The 17,877-nt window shown below is 46.2% G+C and overlaps 1 protein-coding gene across 1 annotated transcript in view; it reads right to left on the bottom strand.

The window, feature by feature from the left end:
- The window catches only part of BTBD8 (BTB domain containing 8), a 65,247-nt gene that overhangs the window by 28,188 nt on the left and 19,182 nt on the right, over nucleotides 1-17,877 (bottom strand). Inside the window, exons 3-5 of the mRNA XM_065409854.1 lie at nucleotides 14,930-15,210; nucleotides 13,889-14,006; nucleotides 713-802 (exon numbers count right to left, since the gene is read on the bottom strand). Of these exons, the coding sequence (XP_065265926.1) occupies nucleotides 713-802; nucleotides 13,889-14,006; nucleotides 14,930-15,210 (489 nt within the window). The remainder of the gene's footprint in view (nucleotides 1-712; nucleotides 803-13,888; nucleotides 14,007-14,929; nucleotides 15,211-17,877) is intronic.

Below are 17,877 nucleotides of genomic sequence, written 5' to 3'. Positions count from 1 at the left end.
ATGCCTGCATCTGTAACTTTCACTCTATGCATCTGAAGAAGTGAGGTTTTTACCCACGAAAGCTTATGCCCAAATAAATCTGTTAGTCTTTAAGGTGCCACCAGACTCCTTGTTGTTTTCGAAGTTCCTGATTCAGCCATACAATATGTAATAAGACTCAAGAAGAGTTTTATTTGCTATACACTAGCAGCAATATTGTTCTGAGCACTTGTGGACAAAATGTTTCCAGCCATGATTCAATTTCCTAGTGTACAATGATCCTGAATCACATTGGTTAAAAGTGACCTACAAACTGAATAGTTGATTTGCTTTTATACCCTAAATGTGCATCCTAAAGAGCTATGAAAATTTATGAGACAGCTCAGCTGTATAGGGCACCTTTTTGTGGCATAAGTGAGGTTAAATAGAAGAGGAGTGAAAAAACCTTCATGTAGGCTGTGGGACACTAAAATGTGGATTATGGAAAAGGATGAAGTTGATGAATGCCTCCCTTTTCTCCCCCCAACTGATAAATTTAAGAGAAACATCAAAACCACTGTATTCTACTAACCAAGTCAAAATACTACTCCAGAAATTTATTAAATTGAAGAAAAAAAAGTATCACAGCAGATTACTATGAATTGCTTTGTATGCAGCATGGTTGCTGCATATTTGCAGTGATTTTAAATTGCCTACCTTTGCTCCCATATGACTTGCAAAAAACTATGCTTACCCTTGAAGAGTAATGTGCTCTTGGGAGCTTTCAGCCCAACTTCCACTCAGCATAGCAGCAAAGTAACTAGATCTGGCACATAAAATAGCCCTGAGAGGGAAAAACATAAATATTTGTATCTAGTGAAATGATGTTTATTACAAGAAAAATCTTAGACAAGATTGATTCAGATCTTTGCCCCTTACACATCAAGGTATCTGTGCACTGCATATCTTTTTCTCCCAGTATCTTTGGCAACTAATTTCAGGATGTTATAATAATGAAGCAAATTAATACTCTGAAAGTTCTCAGTTAAAGCTAGTTTCTAGTACACTTTTAGTATTCACATAAACAGAAGAAATCAATTGCTGCAAGACTTACCTGTTCCTCCAAAAGAGAAAGTGGAATAGATTTTTCAGACACAAGTTTGCAGCTTTTATTATATTACAGCATAACACTAAATTCAAATTATTTATATAACAACACTTCAGACAGTTATGTTCTGGACCTCTTGCCCATACTTATAGTATACTGATTTTAACAAAGAAATATTTATAAAAGATACAGCTAAAACTTCAGTCACTCCAGAGTAACTACCCACCTCCTTGCAAAAGGTAAGTTTCAGTCTATTCTGATATATTAGTATGTTCCAACAAAATGGGGTGTGCTTCCTACATGAACACATCAGAAGAGGTATACTTTATTTTCGGGCTGTCAAGCAATTAAAAAAATTAATCGTAATTAATTGCGCTGTTAAACAATAATAAAATACCATTTAAATATTTTTGGATGTTTTCTACATTTTCAAATATATTGATTTCAATTACAACCCAGAATACAAAATGTACAGTACTCACTTTATATTTATGTTTGATTACAAATATTTGCACTGTAAAAAACAAAAAAAAGACGGTTACTTACCTTCTGTAACTGTTGTTCTTCGAGATGTGTTGTTCACGTCCATTCCACATTAGGTGTACGCGCGCCGCGTGCACGAACGTCGGAAACTTTTTCCCTCAGCGGCTCCCGTCGGGCCCGCAGGGTCTCCCTTCCCGCCAGAGCGGCGCCCTGCCCCAGCGTATATATACCCCTGCTGGCCCGACCCTCCCTCAGTTCCTTCTTGCCGGTGACTCCGACAGAGGGGAAGGAGGGTGGGAAGTGGAATGGACGTGAACAACACATCTCGAAGAACAACAGTTACAGAAGGTAAGTAACCGTCTTTTCTTCTTCGAGTGCTTGTTCACGTCCATTCCACATTAGGTGACTCACAAGCTTACCATTGGAGGAGGGTAGGAGTCAAGGAATAACTGATTGAAGCACCGCCCTGCCGACCATCGCGTCATCTCTGGTCTGATGGTGGATCGCGTAGTGGGCTGTGAAGGTATGAACCGACGACCAGGTGGCTGCCTTACAGATCTCCTGAAGCGGGACCTGCGCCAAGAAGGCCGTCGAGGACGCTTGGGCCCTAGTAGAGTGAGCCCGGATCGGAGGTGCAGGCACGTTGGCGAGCTCGTAGCACGTGCGTATCCAAAGCACGATCCACGCCGACAGACGTTGCGTTGAAATAGGCTGGCCCTTCACCCGTTCCGCAATGGCCACGAATAGCTGAGTCGATTTGCGGAAAGGCCTGGTACGGTCCAGATAGAAAGCCAACGCCCGCCGCACATCGAGGGTATGCAGGCTACGATGGCGAGGGTCCGTATGGGGCTTGGGGAAGAACACCGGCAAACAGATGTCCTGCCCCATGTGAAAACTTGTGACCACCTTAGGGAGGAACTTAGGGTGAGGCCTAAGTTGCACCTTATCCTTATAAAAAACAGTATAAGGAGGTTCTGAGGTGAGGGCCCTCAGCTCCGACACCCTCCTAGCCGAGGTGACAGCCACGAGGAACGCGACCTTCCATGAAAGGTGCATGAGGGAGCAAGAGGCCAGGGGTTCAAAGGGGGGCCCCATGAGTTTAGTGAGGACCAGGTTGAGGTCCCACGGGGGTATAGGTGGGCGAGTGTAGGGGAACATCCTATCCAGCCCCTTGAGGAATCGGACCACTGTGGGGTTGGAAAACACGGACAGCCCCAATTCCCCCGGGTGAAACGCCGATATGGCGGCTAGATGCACTTTAATAGAAGCGGGGGCCAGGCCCTGGCGCCTAAGGCTCAGCACGTAATCCAGGATCATCGGTATCGAGGCCCGCAAGGGCTGGACACGCCGAGACTCACACCAGAGGGAGAAGCGCTTCCACTTGGCCAGGTAGGTTGCCCTTGTGGAGGGTTTCCTACTACCCAGGAGGATTTGCTGGACCTCCTGGGAGCATCTGTGCTCCGCCTCATTTAGCCAGAGAGCAGCCATGCCGTGAGATGCAGCGATGGCAGGGCCGGGTGGAGTAGGCGACCTCGATCTTGTGTTATGAGGTCGTGATGGAGGGGGAGGGTTATCGGAGAGGCCACGGACAGCTCTAAGAGAGTCGTGAACCAGTGTTGACGTGGCCACGCCGGGGCGATGAGAATGACCTTCGCCCTGTCCCTGCGGGTCTTTAGAAGGACCCTGTGGATGAGTGGGAACGGGGGGAAGGCATACCGCAGGGTCCCGCCCCACGGGATTGCAAAGGCGTCCGCCAGAGAGCCCGGACTGCGGTTCTGGAAGGAGCAAAACTGTGGGCACTGGCTGTTGTCCATGGTGGCAAACAGATCCACCTGGGGAAACCCCCACCTCAGGAAGATTGAACGGAGGATGTCCCGCCTCAGCCTCCACTCGTGTGTGAGGTAGGACCGGCTGAGACGGTCCGCCAATCCGTTCTGGACCCCGGGGAGATATGCAGCCTGGAGGTGTACTGAATGGGCTATGAAGAAGTCCCAGAGGAGGAGCGCCTCGCGACAGAGGGGAGAGGACCGGGACCCGCCCTGCTTGTTTATGTAAAACATAGCGGCAGTGTTGTCCGTCAGAACTGACACGCCGTGCCCTCTTATGGTGGCGTGAAAGGTCTGGCAGGCGAGGCGAACCGCCCTCAGCTCCTTCAGGTTGATGTGAAGCGACTGTTCCTCCCTGGACCACAAGCCCTGAGTGCGTAGGTCCCCTAGGTGCGCCCCCCAACCCAGGTCCGACGCGTCTGTCACCAACGTCAGAACTGGTTGTGGGGCGGCGAACGGGACCCCAGCACAGACCTGCTGTTGGTCGAGCCACCAACAGAGGGCGTTCGATATCGGAGCCGGGATCGTGACAACCATGTCTAATGGGTCGCTGTTGGGGCGATATACTTGGGCCAACCACAGCTGCAGAGGCCGGAGCCGGAGGCGGGCGTGTCCAACCACGTGGGTGCATGCCGCCATGTGCCCCAAGAGCTGTAAGCAACGTCTGGCCGTGGTCGTGGGGAATCTCTGGATGGAGGTCACGGCCTCCTGGATTGCCCGGAAACGCGACACGGGAAGGCTCGCCCTCGCCGCCACCGAGTCCAGGACTGCCCCTATGAACTCCAGTCTCTGTGTGGGGACTAGTGAGGACTTGGGCACATTGACCAACAGGCCGAGATCGCGGAACACTTGTAGCGCCAAAGTCACGTGGGCGTGAACCTCTACCTCTGAACGGCCCGCTAGGAGCCAGTCGTCTAGGTATGGGTAGACGCGCATCCGTCGCTTCCGAAGGAAGGCCGCCACCACGGACATGCATTTCGTGAAGACACGTGGGGCCGTTGCCAGGCCGAAGGGCAAGACCGCAAACTGAAAATGGCGCTGCTGGATAGTGAAGCGCAGGAACCGCCGGTGGGCCGGGCGGATAGCGATGTGAAAGTACGCGTCTTTCATATCGAGGGCAGCGTACCAATCCCCCGGATCCAGGGAAGGAATGATGATACCGAGGGAGACCATACGGAAACGTGGTTTTTGCAAGTACTTGTTCAGCTTGCGAAGGTCCAGGATAGGACGGAGGCCCCCTTTTGCCTTGGGAATGAGGAAGTATCTGGAATAGAACCCTTTTCCTCTGAGGTCTGGAGGAACCTCTTCCACCGCCCCTACAGCGAGGAGGGTCCGTACCTCCTGCATAAGGAGTTGCTCGTGAGAGGGGTCCCTGAAGAGGGACGGGGGGGTGGGTGGGAGGGGGGGGGGCGAGGAAAACTGGAGGGCATATCCTGACTCTACCGTGCGGCGCACCCAATGATCTGATGTTATATGGGACCAGGCACGGAAAAAACGGGATAGGCGGTCCCTGAAACACAGGGGAGGATCCGGGGAAGAGATCGGTACGCTGTCCTCGATCGTGTCTTCAAAATCCTTGTTTATTGCCCGGCTGCGGCTTGCCGTTGTTATTGCCCTGGCCTTGACCCTGGTTAGGCGTATTGTTGCGCCTACGCCTATTGTCTCTGCCCCGCCTACGGTAAGGCTCGTGCCGAGGGCGAGGCTGGTAATGCCTCTGTGGAGGCTGTGGCTTAAAGGGTTTCCTCTGCGTCACGGGGGTATGCATCCCCAAGGACTTGAGGGTAGCCCGCGAATCTTTGAGGCCATAGAGCCTGGCATCAGTCTGCTCCGAAAACAACCCCGTCCCTTCAAACGGAAGGTCCTGGAGGGTGTTTTGCACCTCTGGAGGAAGACCAGACGCTTGCAACCACGCTGAACGTCTCATCACCACTCCGGACGCGATAGTCCTGGCGGCCGCATCGGCCGAGTCGAGCGAGGCCTGTAATGAAGTCTTGGCCACCGCCTTTCCCTCGTCCACAATGGCCGCAAACTCGGGCTGGGACCCCTGAGGCAGGGCCTCCTTGAACTTGGACACTGATGCCCAGGAGTTAAAGTTATGTCTGTTGAGGATCGCCTGCTGGTTCGCGATCCGCAACTGGAGGCCTCCCGACGAGTAGACCTTCCTGCCGAAGAGGTCTAATCGCTTCGCCTCCTTGGCCTTGGGGGCCGGGGCCTGCTGGCCATGCCGCTCCTTTTCGTTGACTGCCGAAACTACCAGCGAACATGGGGCCGGATGGGAGAAGAGGAAGTCAAACCCCCTGGATGGGGCAAAGTACTTCCTCTCGACGCCCCGTGCGGTCGGCGCAGAGGAGGCTGGCGTCTGCCACACAGTCTTATAGTTTGACTGTACGGTCTTTATCAATGGAAGAGCAATCCTGGAGGGACCCTCCGGGCTGAGAATGTCTACCATGGGGTCCTCCTGCTCGACCGTCTCCTCCGCCTGCAACCCCAAGTTGAGGGCCACCCGGCGGAGCAGGTCCTGGTGTGCCCGGTGGTCAATTGGGGGAGGGCCGGACACTGTTGTGCCCGCCACGGCTTCATCTGGTGAGGAGGAGGAGGTCATGGCTTTTTGAGCGTCCTCATCCTCCTGTAAGGCCTCCTCAGCGGGCTGACCCTCCGGGGTGCGTCCCCTGCCCTGGGCCACGGACGGTGCCTGGCTCGGTGCCGAGTCCGCCCTCTCGGCCTCAGGCGGTCTGGAGACCGTAGCCTCCGCACGGGAGGTGGGACGGTACCGTGGGGAGCGGGACCGGTCCCCCGAAGGGCCCGACCTCGAAGTTCTGGATGGCGGGCCTTGCTGGTGATAGGCCCACCGGATGGCTCCGGTGCGGTTGCCAAGAGGTCTCGTGCCGTGTAGCGGAATGCCCTCTGCGATCGTACCTCGACCGCCCCGAGCTCACTTCCGACGCCAGCGACGGCGACCTGGAGGGCCACGGCGGTGCCGTGGAGCGGTGCCGTCGGGACCGGGACCGTGAGTAGCGCCGTACCGATCTGGATCTGGAACGGTACCGTTGACCGCGGGACCGGGAACGGCTGCGGGAGGACGGTCTTGGGGTCCTCGCCGTCGAAGCGCCCCGGTGCCTGCTCGGGCCGGGTTGCTGGGACGGTGCCTCGCTCGCGCCGGGGCCCTTCTGCGTGGAGGCCCGTTGCGCGGCGGGAAGCCGGGAGTCCACCAAGGCGGAGCTCGACCGGGACCGGCGCCGGGAGCGGTGCCGAGATGGCGACCGCAACGGGCGCATCATCGCCGGCTTGCCCTTGGAAGGCAGTCTCGGCGGAATGTCTTTGGCGCGGAGTGTGCTGACTGAGGACAATTCAATGAGGTCCTTCGCCGCCTCAAATGTGTCCGGGGAGGAGGGCTGTTCCAACAGTTCCTCCAGCCCCTCCTCCTCACTCGACGCGCTTGTCCCGGGGCTCGACGGGCCTTTCGGCGCCGGAGCCACTGGTACCGGGACCTGTGCCGGGGCCGGCACGGCCTTGGGCGCGCTAGCGGTCTTCGTAGGTGCCGCCTTCTTGTGCGGGGAGTGACCCCGGGCCTTGGGCTCGCTCTTGGGCTTGGCCGGCGAAGCAGACCGGTGCCGGGCGTGATCGCGCCGAGGCGGCACCGCAGGTTTAGTCTGCACCGCTTGCGTTGGGTCACGGACCGATGCCGGGGCACTTCGCACCGACGCCGACGGTGCCGTGGGAGCGGAGGGCTGTAACGCCATCTCCATGAGGAGCTGTTTCAGGCGAAAGTCTCTCTCTTTTTGAGTCCTGGGCTTGAAAGCCTTACAAATCTTACAGCGCTCCTTCTGGTGAGCTTCTCCCAGGCAACGGAGACACGACTCGTGCGGGTCGCTCACTGGCATGGGCCTGCGGCACGTGGCACAAGCCTTGAAGCCTTGGGCGTGCGGCATGCCCCGCCGCCCAGGGCCGGTGCCGGGGTTGACCAAACCCCTATCACCAAGAGTTTGGTTGGTCTTTGTAACAACTAAAAAACTACTTAACTCTAACACTTACTATAACAAAGAACTGATAACTACTGCTAATGACTATGCTAAGGGACACTCTCGAGTTGAGAGAAGAGCTGTTCCAACGTCGCCACGGGCGGTAAGAAGGAACTGAGGGAGGGTCGGGCCAGCAGGGGTATATATAAGCTGGGGCGGGGCGCCGCTCTGGTGGGAAGGGAGACCCTGCGGGCCCGACGGGAGCCGCTGAGGGAAAAAGTTTCCGACGTTCGTGCACGCGGCGCGCGTACACCTAATGTGGAATGGACGTGAACAAGCACTCGAAGAAGAACAGCATTTTTCAATTCATCTAACACAAGTACTCTACTGCAATCTCTTTATCATGAAAGTAGAACTTACAGATGTAGAATTATGTACAAAACAATAACTGCATTCAAAAATAAAACCATATAAAACTTTAGAGCCTACATGTCCACTCAGTCGTACTTCTTGCTGAGACAAACAAGTTTGTTTATATTTGCAGGAGATAATGCTGCCCCCTTCTTATTTACAATGTCACCTGGAAGTGAGAACAGGTGTTCGCATGGCACTTTTGTTGCTGCCATCCCAAGATATTTTCGTGCCAGATGCGTTCAAACCACAATTCCAGAGGTCCATGCTGATGACAGGTTCTGCTCGATAACAATCCAAAGCAGTGTGAACCGAAGCATGTTCATTTTCATCATCTGAGTGAGATGCCACCAGAAGTGTGATTTTCTTTTTTGGTGGTTCGGGTTCTGTGGTTTCCACATCGGAGTGTTGCTCTTTTAAAGACTTTTGAAAGCATGCTCAACACCTCGTCCCCCTCAGATTTTGGAAGGCATTTCAGATTCTTAAACCTGCGGTTGAGTGCTGTAGCTATCTTTAGAAATCTCACATTGGTACCTTCTTTGCGTTTTGTCAAATCTGAAGTGAAAGTGTTCTTAAAAGGAACATGTGCTGGGTCATCATCTGAGACTGCTATAACATGAAATACAGTAACTCCTCACTTAATGTTGTAGTTATGTTCCTGAAAATGCAACTTTAAGTGAAACAATGTTAAACTAATCCAATTTTCCCATAAGATTTAATGTAAATGTGGGGGGTTAGGTTCCAAGGAAAAAATTTTTGGGCAGACAAAAGGCTTTATATACTGTACAGTACTGTATCATACAGCTTACCCCACACAGGCACAGCCCGCTGCAGACAATGAGGCAGGTAAGGACACTAGGAAGCACCTTGCACAGCAGCAGCTTCCCCCCCAGAAGAACAGGTGCTGACTTTGCCAGGCCTGCCTCTTCCCATCCCCACTCCACCTCCTCCCTGGAGCACGCCGCGTCCACGCTCTTCCCCCCTTCCTCCCAGTGCTTCCCTGCCACCAAACAGATGTTTGGCAGCACTTAGGACTTTCTGGGAGGGAGGGGAAGGAGCGGAGACGCGGCGCTTCCCCGCTCCTCCCCCTCCCACCAGTGGCGGATTTAAAGTTAGTGGGGCCCTGTGCCACCGCTTCATTCTTTGGTGGCAATTCAGCGACAGGTCCTTCCCTCCGAGAGGGACTGAGGGACTCGCCGCTGAATTGCCGCTGAAGAGCCGGACGTGCCACTCCTTTCCGTTGGCCGCCCCAAGCACCTGCTTGCTGTGCTGGTGCCTGGAGCCGACCCTGCTCCCTCCCTCCCAGAAAGTCCTAAGCGCTGCCAAACAGCTGTTTGGCGGTGGGGGAAGTGCTGGGAGGGAGGGAGGGGGAGGAGGCAGAGAAGAGAAACTTGTGCAATGCTCCCTTGTAAAGTCAGCCAAATGACGTTATAAGGGAGCATTGCACAACTTTAAATGAGCATGTTCCCTAATGGAGAAGCGACGTAACTTCGAAACAACGTTAAGCGGGAGGACATTAAGTGAGGAGTTCCTGTATATGGCAGAATGTGGGTAAAACAGAGCAGGAGACATACAATTCTCCCCTAAGGAGTACAGTCACAAATTTAATTAACGCATTTTTTTTTTTAAAGGAGCGTCATCAGCATGGAAGCATGTCCTCTGGAATGGTGGCTGAAGCATGAAGGGGCGTATGAATGCTTAGCATTTCTGGCATGTAATTACCTTGCAATGCCGGCTACAAAAGTGTCATGTGAATTTGCCTGGTCTCATTTTCTGGTGACATTGTAAATAAGTAGTGGGCAGCATTATCTCCCGTAAATGTAAACAAACTTGTTTGCCTTAGCGATTGGCTGAACAAGTAGTAGGGCTGAGTGGACTTGTCAGCTCTAAAGTTTTACATTGTTTTGTATTTGAGAGCAGTTATGTAACAACAACAATCTACATTTGTAAGTTGCACTTTTACGATAAAGAGACGGCACTACAGCACTTGTATGAGGTAAATTGAAAAATACTATTTCTTTTGTTTATAGTTTTTATAAATATTTGTAATAAAAAATAATATAAAGTGAGCACTGTGCACTTTGTATTCTGTGTTGTAATTGAAATCAATATATTTGAAAATGTAGAAAAACATCCACAAATATTTAATAAATTTCTCTTGGTATTCTATTGTTTAACAGTGCAATTAAAACTGCAAAAAAAAAAAAAAAAAATCACAATTAATTTTTTTTAGTTAATCGTGTGATTTAACTGTGATTAATTGACAGCCCTACTTTATTTCCTTCTAGTCTAGAATTGCCTATATTCCCAGGCTCAGACGCAAAATAGGGAGTAAAACAGCATGTTTGATTTATTCCTCTCCCTCCCATAAAACAAACCAAATCATTCATCCAATTCAATATCCCATCTCTAGCAATGCCAGGTGCTTCAGAGAAAAGTATAAAAAGCCCCATAATTAGCTGTGCTATACTCCCATTCAAATAATCTAGTAGAGAGGCAGAAAGAGCAAGCAAGCGATAAGCAAGTGGAAATTGCTTCCTCACCCCAACTCATGATTAGGGTATACCCTGAAGGACTAGCTTTTATACACTGTATCTTAGCTAGTATAATTGCAGATGATTTTCTCATTCATATTAATTTCTTATGGTTTGACATTAAACTTCAAATTTGAAAGTTACTTTGCTTCAGTTACATCTTTTTGCAGAAAATGCAATAGGTTACACACTATATAAGAATGGTATTTCCTTTTATATACATTATAATTTGTTGACTTTTAAATTATATGAAAGCACTCTTGTTTTTGTACAGGATAAAGAAAGAAGCAGCATACAATTTGCCTTCTCTTCCCCTGTCAGTTTATATACTGCTATCTCTCTCATATCGTTTCTTTCTTCTCCCACATGTCCAATCTAGAATCTCTCTTCCATTTCTCCCACAAGCCAGCCAGCAATATTTAAATTTTCCTGGTATCCTGCTAATCTGAATTAGATAGGTCAATCCCTAAATCCAACAAGGATGCTGCAATAGACCAAAACAGCCCTGAGCATGTGAAAGTGAATTCTGAACATGTGACCTTCTCCATTTACTCTCCTGCAAGCTAAATATATTGTCTTTGTTTTTGTCAGTTCCCCTCCAAACAAGCTTCAGCAATGAGCAGGAACAGATTAAGCTGCAAGGCTAAGATCTGTTTTGTATGATACTGAACATTTAAATAATGCATGTTAAGTAAGATGGCTACCCAGTGAAAAAGTAGCATTATGATGTTATTTAAACATGCTACATTGGTGTATCTTGTATGCATTACAATGTACATTTGTATAGGTTCCAGATGTGTTTGATGCAGAAACTAAACTTGCCCTTGGTTTCCTGCTGCTATGATCTGAGCCACATAGTTGAGTAACTTGTTCAGTCTTAAGTATACAAGTCACTAGGGATGGTGACTGTTCTCTTGCAGTATTTGGGACCTAATTTTGTAACCCTCTCTCAAACAGTATTCCTTACTCAAAACAAATAGTCCACGGAAGTTAATGGGACTACCTGAGTGAGTAAGGAATACTCTCATGAGTAAAGATTGCAGGATGGGCCTTGAAATTGCCTGCAGTTCGAGGATATCACTTCTCAATCTGGGATGATAAACAAAACTCACTGCTATCTACACTGCAATTATACCCAAAGTTACCTTTCCCTGACTCACTTTAAGACACCCTCTACTGTTCAAATCTCTATGGGATACTGAAATGATCAGCTGATTTTCTTGTGTTTGTTTCAGAATGTCCTAGTTTTCCTCTTCTCTGCTGATATGATGCACTGCCATATTTTCTGATGTTGGCTAGACGAGATACATTGCTCCTGGCAAGATAATGGCCTGAACTGAAACAGCTCTTGCAGATGGGTGTTTTTTTTGGGAGGTGATCGGGGGGGAGAATTCCTTCTTGCATTAAAATTTCTATTTCTCTGTGAAACTGAGAACGTCTTTTTCTCAGTTCTATATCATCCAAAGAGAAGCAACCTACATAAACACCATTTCAGATATGCAGCATCCAACATAACTTAAAAAAAAACCCATAACAAAAAACCCCTACCACATTCCCATATCTTCTGTAGTAAATAAAATAATCAGACTTGTTACATTACATGGATTTTCCGAAAACAAGACTTTTTTCCTCTATCCTAACTCTCTCAATTATATATGTAAAATATTAATGAAATGCAAGCAAAATGGAAAACTATTTCAAAGCTGAAAAATATTATCTGGATTTATGCCTGCCTTCAGGACAAATCAGAAGAGATAGATACTGCCTGATTATTGGCTTTTTCAAATACCTATGAGAAAGATGAATACTCAGAAAGTCATCTTGTTCACTTTACTATTCTTTACTTGTACATTGGAAAAAAAGTAATGCATCAAAAATGTAAAAACCCATAGAGAGAGAGCTTTTCTATTTAAAAAAAAAAAGTCAGCTTTGACCAATAGGTGGAGTGCAACACAATAAGCTGACTGACTTAAGTGAGTTGCCTGCGTAATCAAGGGAAACACTTGGCCCACAGTGTTCTACACAGATTATATGATGGTAGATAATCTGTAACAAATTTGGGGCTCCTATCTCAATAACTTTTAGGGTACATCTACACTGTATGCCCCTCCCAGCATGGGTATAAATAGCAGTGTAAATGATGAAGCACTGCTTAGGTGCATAAAGACACTTGAACCTGTGGGTATGTACCCTACATGCTCAAGCAGTGCCTCCCCCAACTACACTGCTGTCTTTGGCAGTGTAGTGTCCTGTTGCCCAAGTTTTTCCCACAGAGCAGGGAAAGGCTCCAGCAGCAGGGAAGCTCCAGCAGCTCCCTATGGGTGAGCCACTTCTCTTCCGCAGGAGCTGCCAGAATCTTGCTTTTCACTGCAGCACATAGCTACACATACATTCATGCTGCTGCCAGTGGTGTGCAGTGCAGATATAGCTTTACATTCACATCTTCCAGAACTCAGGTTGCTCTGGGTGCATGGGCCATATTTTCTATATCATTCCAGCAACCCTTCTGCACCATTCTGGCTGTGTAAAGGCGCCATAAAAGAGCCAGATCTCCCTATCATAGGTCTAACCTTAGTTTTCATGTCTCTTATGCTTCCTCCATTTCCCTTCAGTCTCTTGCTATGGGGGAAGCTCAGGAATGTGCATGGAGGTTGTGGCTTTCTAAAACATGCCAATTAGCTCTTTTCCAGCTTCCTACATCAAAACCAACAGCAGAAAATTGGACCCCACCACAGAGAATCTAACCTAACCTAACCAGGGATTTCCCAACTTGTGTGCAATTAACAATCAGAACAGCAGGGAGACAGTCCAGTGGCTACAGCTTGATATTTTTCTCCAGAAAGTTATAAATTGACTGAAAACAGGAGAGAATGGACATCTCAGCTTTATCTACTGCAACATGAGAGTCCTAAATGGTTCTTAAGCAGAGTGATGATTTCTGGGTTATCAAGGGCTGGTAACTCTCTTGAGACAAGGAGACAACATTCACCTCTGCTTCACTGAAGTGGTCACAGTTCTCTTGTGGACAGGTAACAAGGGGAGGAAAAAATGGAAATGGAATCTTCAGGGCACCAAAGATCTTTCCTTTCCATCCAGGGGGTTTCTGTTTATTTGGGCTAGTTTTATTAATTAGTATCAGTTGACTTGTAGTTTTATTTATTTATTTTGACAGACTAGATTTGTTTACAGGATTTCAAGTTGTAACATTGTGCTGTATTTAGTTTTCTTTAACTGATTTTATTGCAATAAATATATTGCAGTCTAATTCTACTTTAATTTATACTAGAATGCACCTAACGTAAAAAACACAGAGCTATATTAAAAGCACATTATATTTTCTCTCAAGACAAAGTTATCACAAGAACGACAGCTGTAATCACAAGGAAGCACTTCAGTTACTACAAAAATACTACCGGTCTCTGTGGTGAAACTAGCAAAGTCATTATAGTAGTTCTAACAGTACAAAACAATATAAAGACATCATGTTAAGAATACTTTATTATATTAAACCTATAGAGCAACACAGCTAGGTAGCATTAACAGTGTTTTATACAGAAAGGATTGCTGGTGAAATAGTTTACATTCTAAATTCATTACTTATTTAAATACCTGTGAGCTTGAAACTGGTTGCCTTCTATCCAAATATTAATATCTGGACAACAACATTTCTTGTAGAGCATCATTAAGTCTTCTCCTAACCCAGATGCGGTTTCTAGTTCAGAATTACCTGTAAATGGGGGGGAAATAGTTATTTATTTATACTAGATTATTTTGAAGTTGCAAACAATTTCAGGCATCTGAAACAAAGGATACTAAAAAGACAACATATTTTATATCCATGCTACAGCTTTCACATGGGATAGTTTATTTCCTTCTGAAATGCACATTTGATGAAAGCCTTTTCAGACAAAAACTTACTAGTAGTGGAGAATAACTTCTATGTGTTACTCTTAACTGAGATATTGGAAGTTTTACCAGCCCTTGGCACTTGGAGCTCAATGGAAGAGAAGTGCTACTGTTATTGCTGTACGTGAAGATGTATGTTGTTTGTTCCCTTTTCCATACAAACCATACATACAGTTTCAAGGAGATTGGTCTCTGAAGAAATTTAAGGTCACTTCTGCCATCAGAGACAAAGGCTATTAACTCCTCACAAAATGAAAAATGGATATTTTTATATTTCCCCATTTGCAGGACTATATGGAACTGACTTGGCCCTGCCCCCCCACTCACTACATGTACATGAAACGCAGTGGAACCAGTGAAGTTCCCTGCAGTGAAGAAAAGGAGGGACCACCCACTATGGAAGCACTGTATCAAAGGGGCCTGTGCTTACATCTGCTGTAGCTCAGAAGAGGCATTGGCACCAATGCAAATGCACCAACTAAACGCTCCTCTTCTTCAGGGCGTGTTGCTACATTTTCATTCTGTGGCAGTCTGAGTGCAAGGGATACAGTTTCTGCCACATTCCTGTATGCTCCCTATGGAACACCCATTTACTCAGGGCATGAGGGAATGATCTGGGCCAAAGCAAAGAATATTCATCTGGTCTGGTTAGTGCAATAACCATAAACTTTACCCACAATTTTTGAACAAACCTACACTGATGTTTAGGTAGCTAGCAAAATCCACACACAATTCTAACTTCACCTGGCTTAGTTGCATTGCCTTCAGCATGACTGGCTTCTAGAATTTCATCTTCAGTATTAGGTGAACAAACAACTTCTCTTTCTATGGCTCCGTCCAGAAAATGCTGATTAACAAAAGTTGTTTTATCACTTCCAATGCATTTTACACCTGATATTTGAGTGTTCTGAAGACTACCAGATGTAAGGCTTTCATTTTCCTGTGTTTGTCTGGGCTCCAGTACTCTTTTCCTCAGAGTTTCTTCCTCGATTTCCCTAATGTTTTTATCAGACGAATATACAACCCTAGAAGAAGACACTGAAGTTTACTCATGTAATTTTTCAAATGTTCCAAAATAACAGCTCGAAAACACATTTATATATTATGCTTAACAAGGCTTATATAGAGAAAATATAAAGAAAACAATTACTTTTGAATTGTATACTGAATATAAAAAAATTAGTAATTAAGAGAGTACATGAAAATGTGCAAAATCTGTGAAAATAAGTGTTGAAATATTTCTATAGCCCTGCACTAGTGCAGCCTTCAAAAGAGTATCAGCATATCGTGTAATTTACTACCTGAATGCCAGGCTGTAGCACTGCATTTCTTTTTCTAACATTCCTTGGTAACTTATTTTCTTTGCTGCAGGGAGAAAAATCTTTAAAAGAAAATTTAAGACCGCTCCGTATCTCCTGTGTATCCCTACCATCCACTAGCAATAACAGACCCCTACTGTACAAACTGGCCACTCTTAACAGCCAATATTAAGGATGGCTGATTTATCTGTGCAGCTTAGCAGCACCAACAATAAAATGCACTCATGTTAGTCTCATCATTACATTTATAAAACTGAAAGGTAAAAAGATTCTAAGGAACACTGTAGTTACTAAAACACAAACGATTAGAAAGTCAGAAATTTAGGAGTTTAAATTTTACTTCAAAGAAAACCAAGTGTATGTAAATACTCAGTTAATAATCACACAAAAAACTCCCTCTTGCGATATCAGCCTTCCATTTTCCCTTCAAACCTACTTTGTAAGATGTATTACTTTCAGATGAAGGACTTTATGGGTTTACAAAGTCCAAAGTGCATAGCTGAGATACTTCACTTGTACAGTTGGGTTTCATACACATCTTCAACATTGTTAGATACAGTAAGCTTTGCTAGTTTCATTTAAAAGCTATAGGTACATATCTGGGCTCAGGAGATTCACACTTATAGATATGTTTACTTTGTGTTTAAACATCACTCACTCTGTGGCAAGTGGGATTTTTGTGAATACTAGGCAAATAAATACATTTGTCTAATCAGGAATTAAGTAAATTCTTCTGCAGATTGTGTATAGCCTTGTCCTTGGCAAACTAGAGGAGATTGAAAACAACCCTTCCTAGGTCTTTAGACATAGGCCTTTTCCTATGTCCTTTGGCTGAGTGGAGTAGCTTCCCCTTCTGACAACTCCATAAATTATTATTAGGGTACATGTCAGTCAAGAAAAAATGAGAAACTGCAGAGAAGGAAAGGGGATGGAGGAGGCAAACTGGTAGCTAGCATTAAGGGAGCATGTGTCTGGACGAGTTGAGGTTACAGTGAAGACCTTTTAAAGATCAGTATGACTCCAAGTCCTTTCCCCCCATGGATTTTTAAAATCTTCATACCTCAAGGTGCTTGCAGAGTTCCTAAACTCTGAAGCTCCTGATATTTACAGAGCTTTCCATCTTTGGGTTGGGATGGGCTGAGGGATGGAAAGAAGAGTGGAAGCAGCCTAAAAAACCTACATACTTCAAAGAATGCCAGGCCTACAGGGTTGACTGTGAGGAGCTGGCAACTTCCAATGGAATACATTGAGCTTTCTTCAGACTTCGCAGAATTACAGTTGGACGCCTTGCACCTCTACAAGAAGTTAAGGTCTTTAACCTCCATATATCTCCCCAGCACACTGTGCTATCCAGATCCTAATATCTACAGCTGTGGATCAAGGGCTCTGTTTCAGTACAGTTTAGGAGCTCCAAAGAGCAGAACCCCAATGATCTTTTGGAATTTTGTTGGATTCCATGATGTCATTCTAAGAAATTTACTTTTCTACATCTGAAGTATGATTCTGTGACTACATCTATCCAACAGCTTTCCAAATAAGCCTCATATAAAGTTATGTTAAAAAAAATTTGCAGCTAGGATTTGGCAAACAATAAAAAACATTAATCAGCACAGTTTGAAAATTCTTCTCTCCTGTATCTTAAACAGATTTAATCAAATTTCAAGGTTATTTGAACAAAGAATATTGCGCACTAGTCAGACTCACCAATTTTGAAATTGAAAGGTGGAGGGAAATCTTAGAGAGGGGCCTCAATTAGGCTTATAGTACAAAGGAAATCATCAAAACTGCAACTCTTTCCTTATTATGATGTGTTGACAGTTATAGTTTTCCTAGATTTACACTGAAACATTATTCATTTACTCACCAGTGACATACATGGGAAGTACAAATATAATGTACAAAAGAGGAGAAATTAATTGAAAGAGTAATTGCTAAACCATACGAGGCCATTATTTTAGCATCCTGCCTACAGCAATTGCAAACACATATCCCCAGATACATTGCCCAAATGATCAGATGTATTAGGACTAAAATAATTCATTCATGCACCCTGAAGATAAACACCGCACACCCTGAAGAATGCAATACAATAACTCACATTTTCTTCCCATACAGAGTTACAAAGTTAGTCAGTTTAGCCAGTTTTAAATTCTTGGCTGCTGTGACTGGATTTTAAATAGACTGGCTATGTACCTCATCAGAGCATTTCTTTGTATAGGATCTAGATTTATTGCCCTCTAGTATCATGGAGGGTCCTCTTGGTTCCTAGATTACTTGCAGGGACTAATCGGTTTTCACTATATCTTTCACAAATTTTGACTATCTCAGTCCCTTTAGCTGTTCTGTTCAGGAGGGGAAAGCCTACTGTTTCCA

The sequence above is a fragment of the Emys orbicularis genome, chromosome 8, assembly GCF_028017835.1.
Source record: "Emys orbicularis isolate rEmyOrb1 chromosome 8, rEmyOrb1.hap1, whole genome shotgun sequence".
In the NCBI taxonomy this organism is placed as follows: domain Eukaryota; kingdom Metazoa; phylum Chordata; order Testudines; family Emydidae; genus Emys; species Emys orbicularis.
Note: the sequence above shows the minus strand (reverse complement) of the source record. Positions and strands in the feature narration are given on the sequence as shown.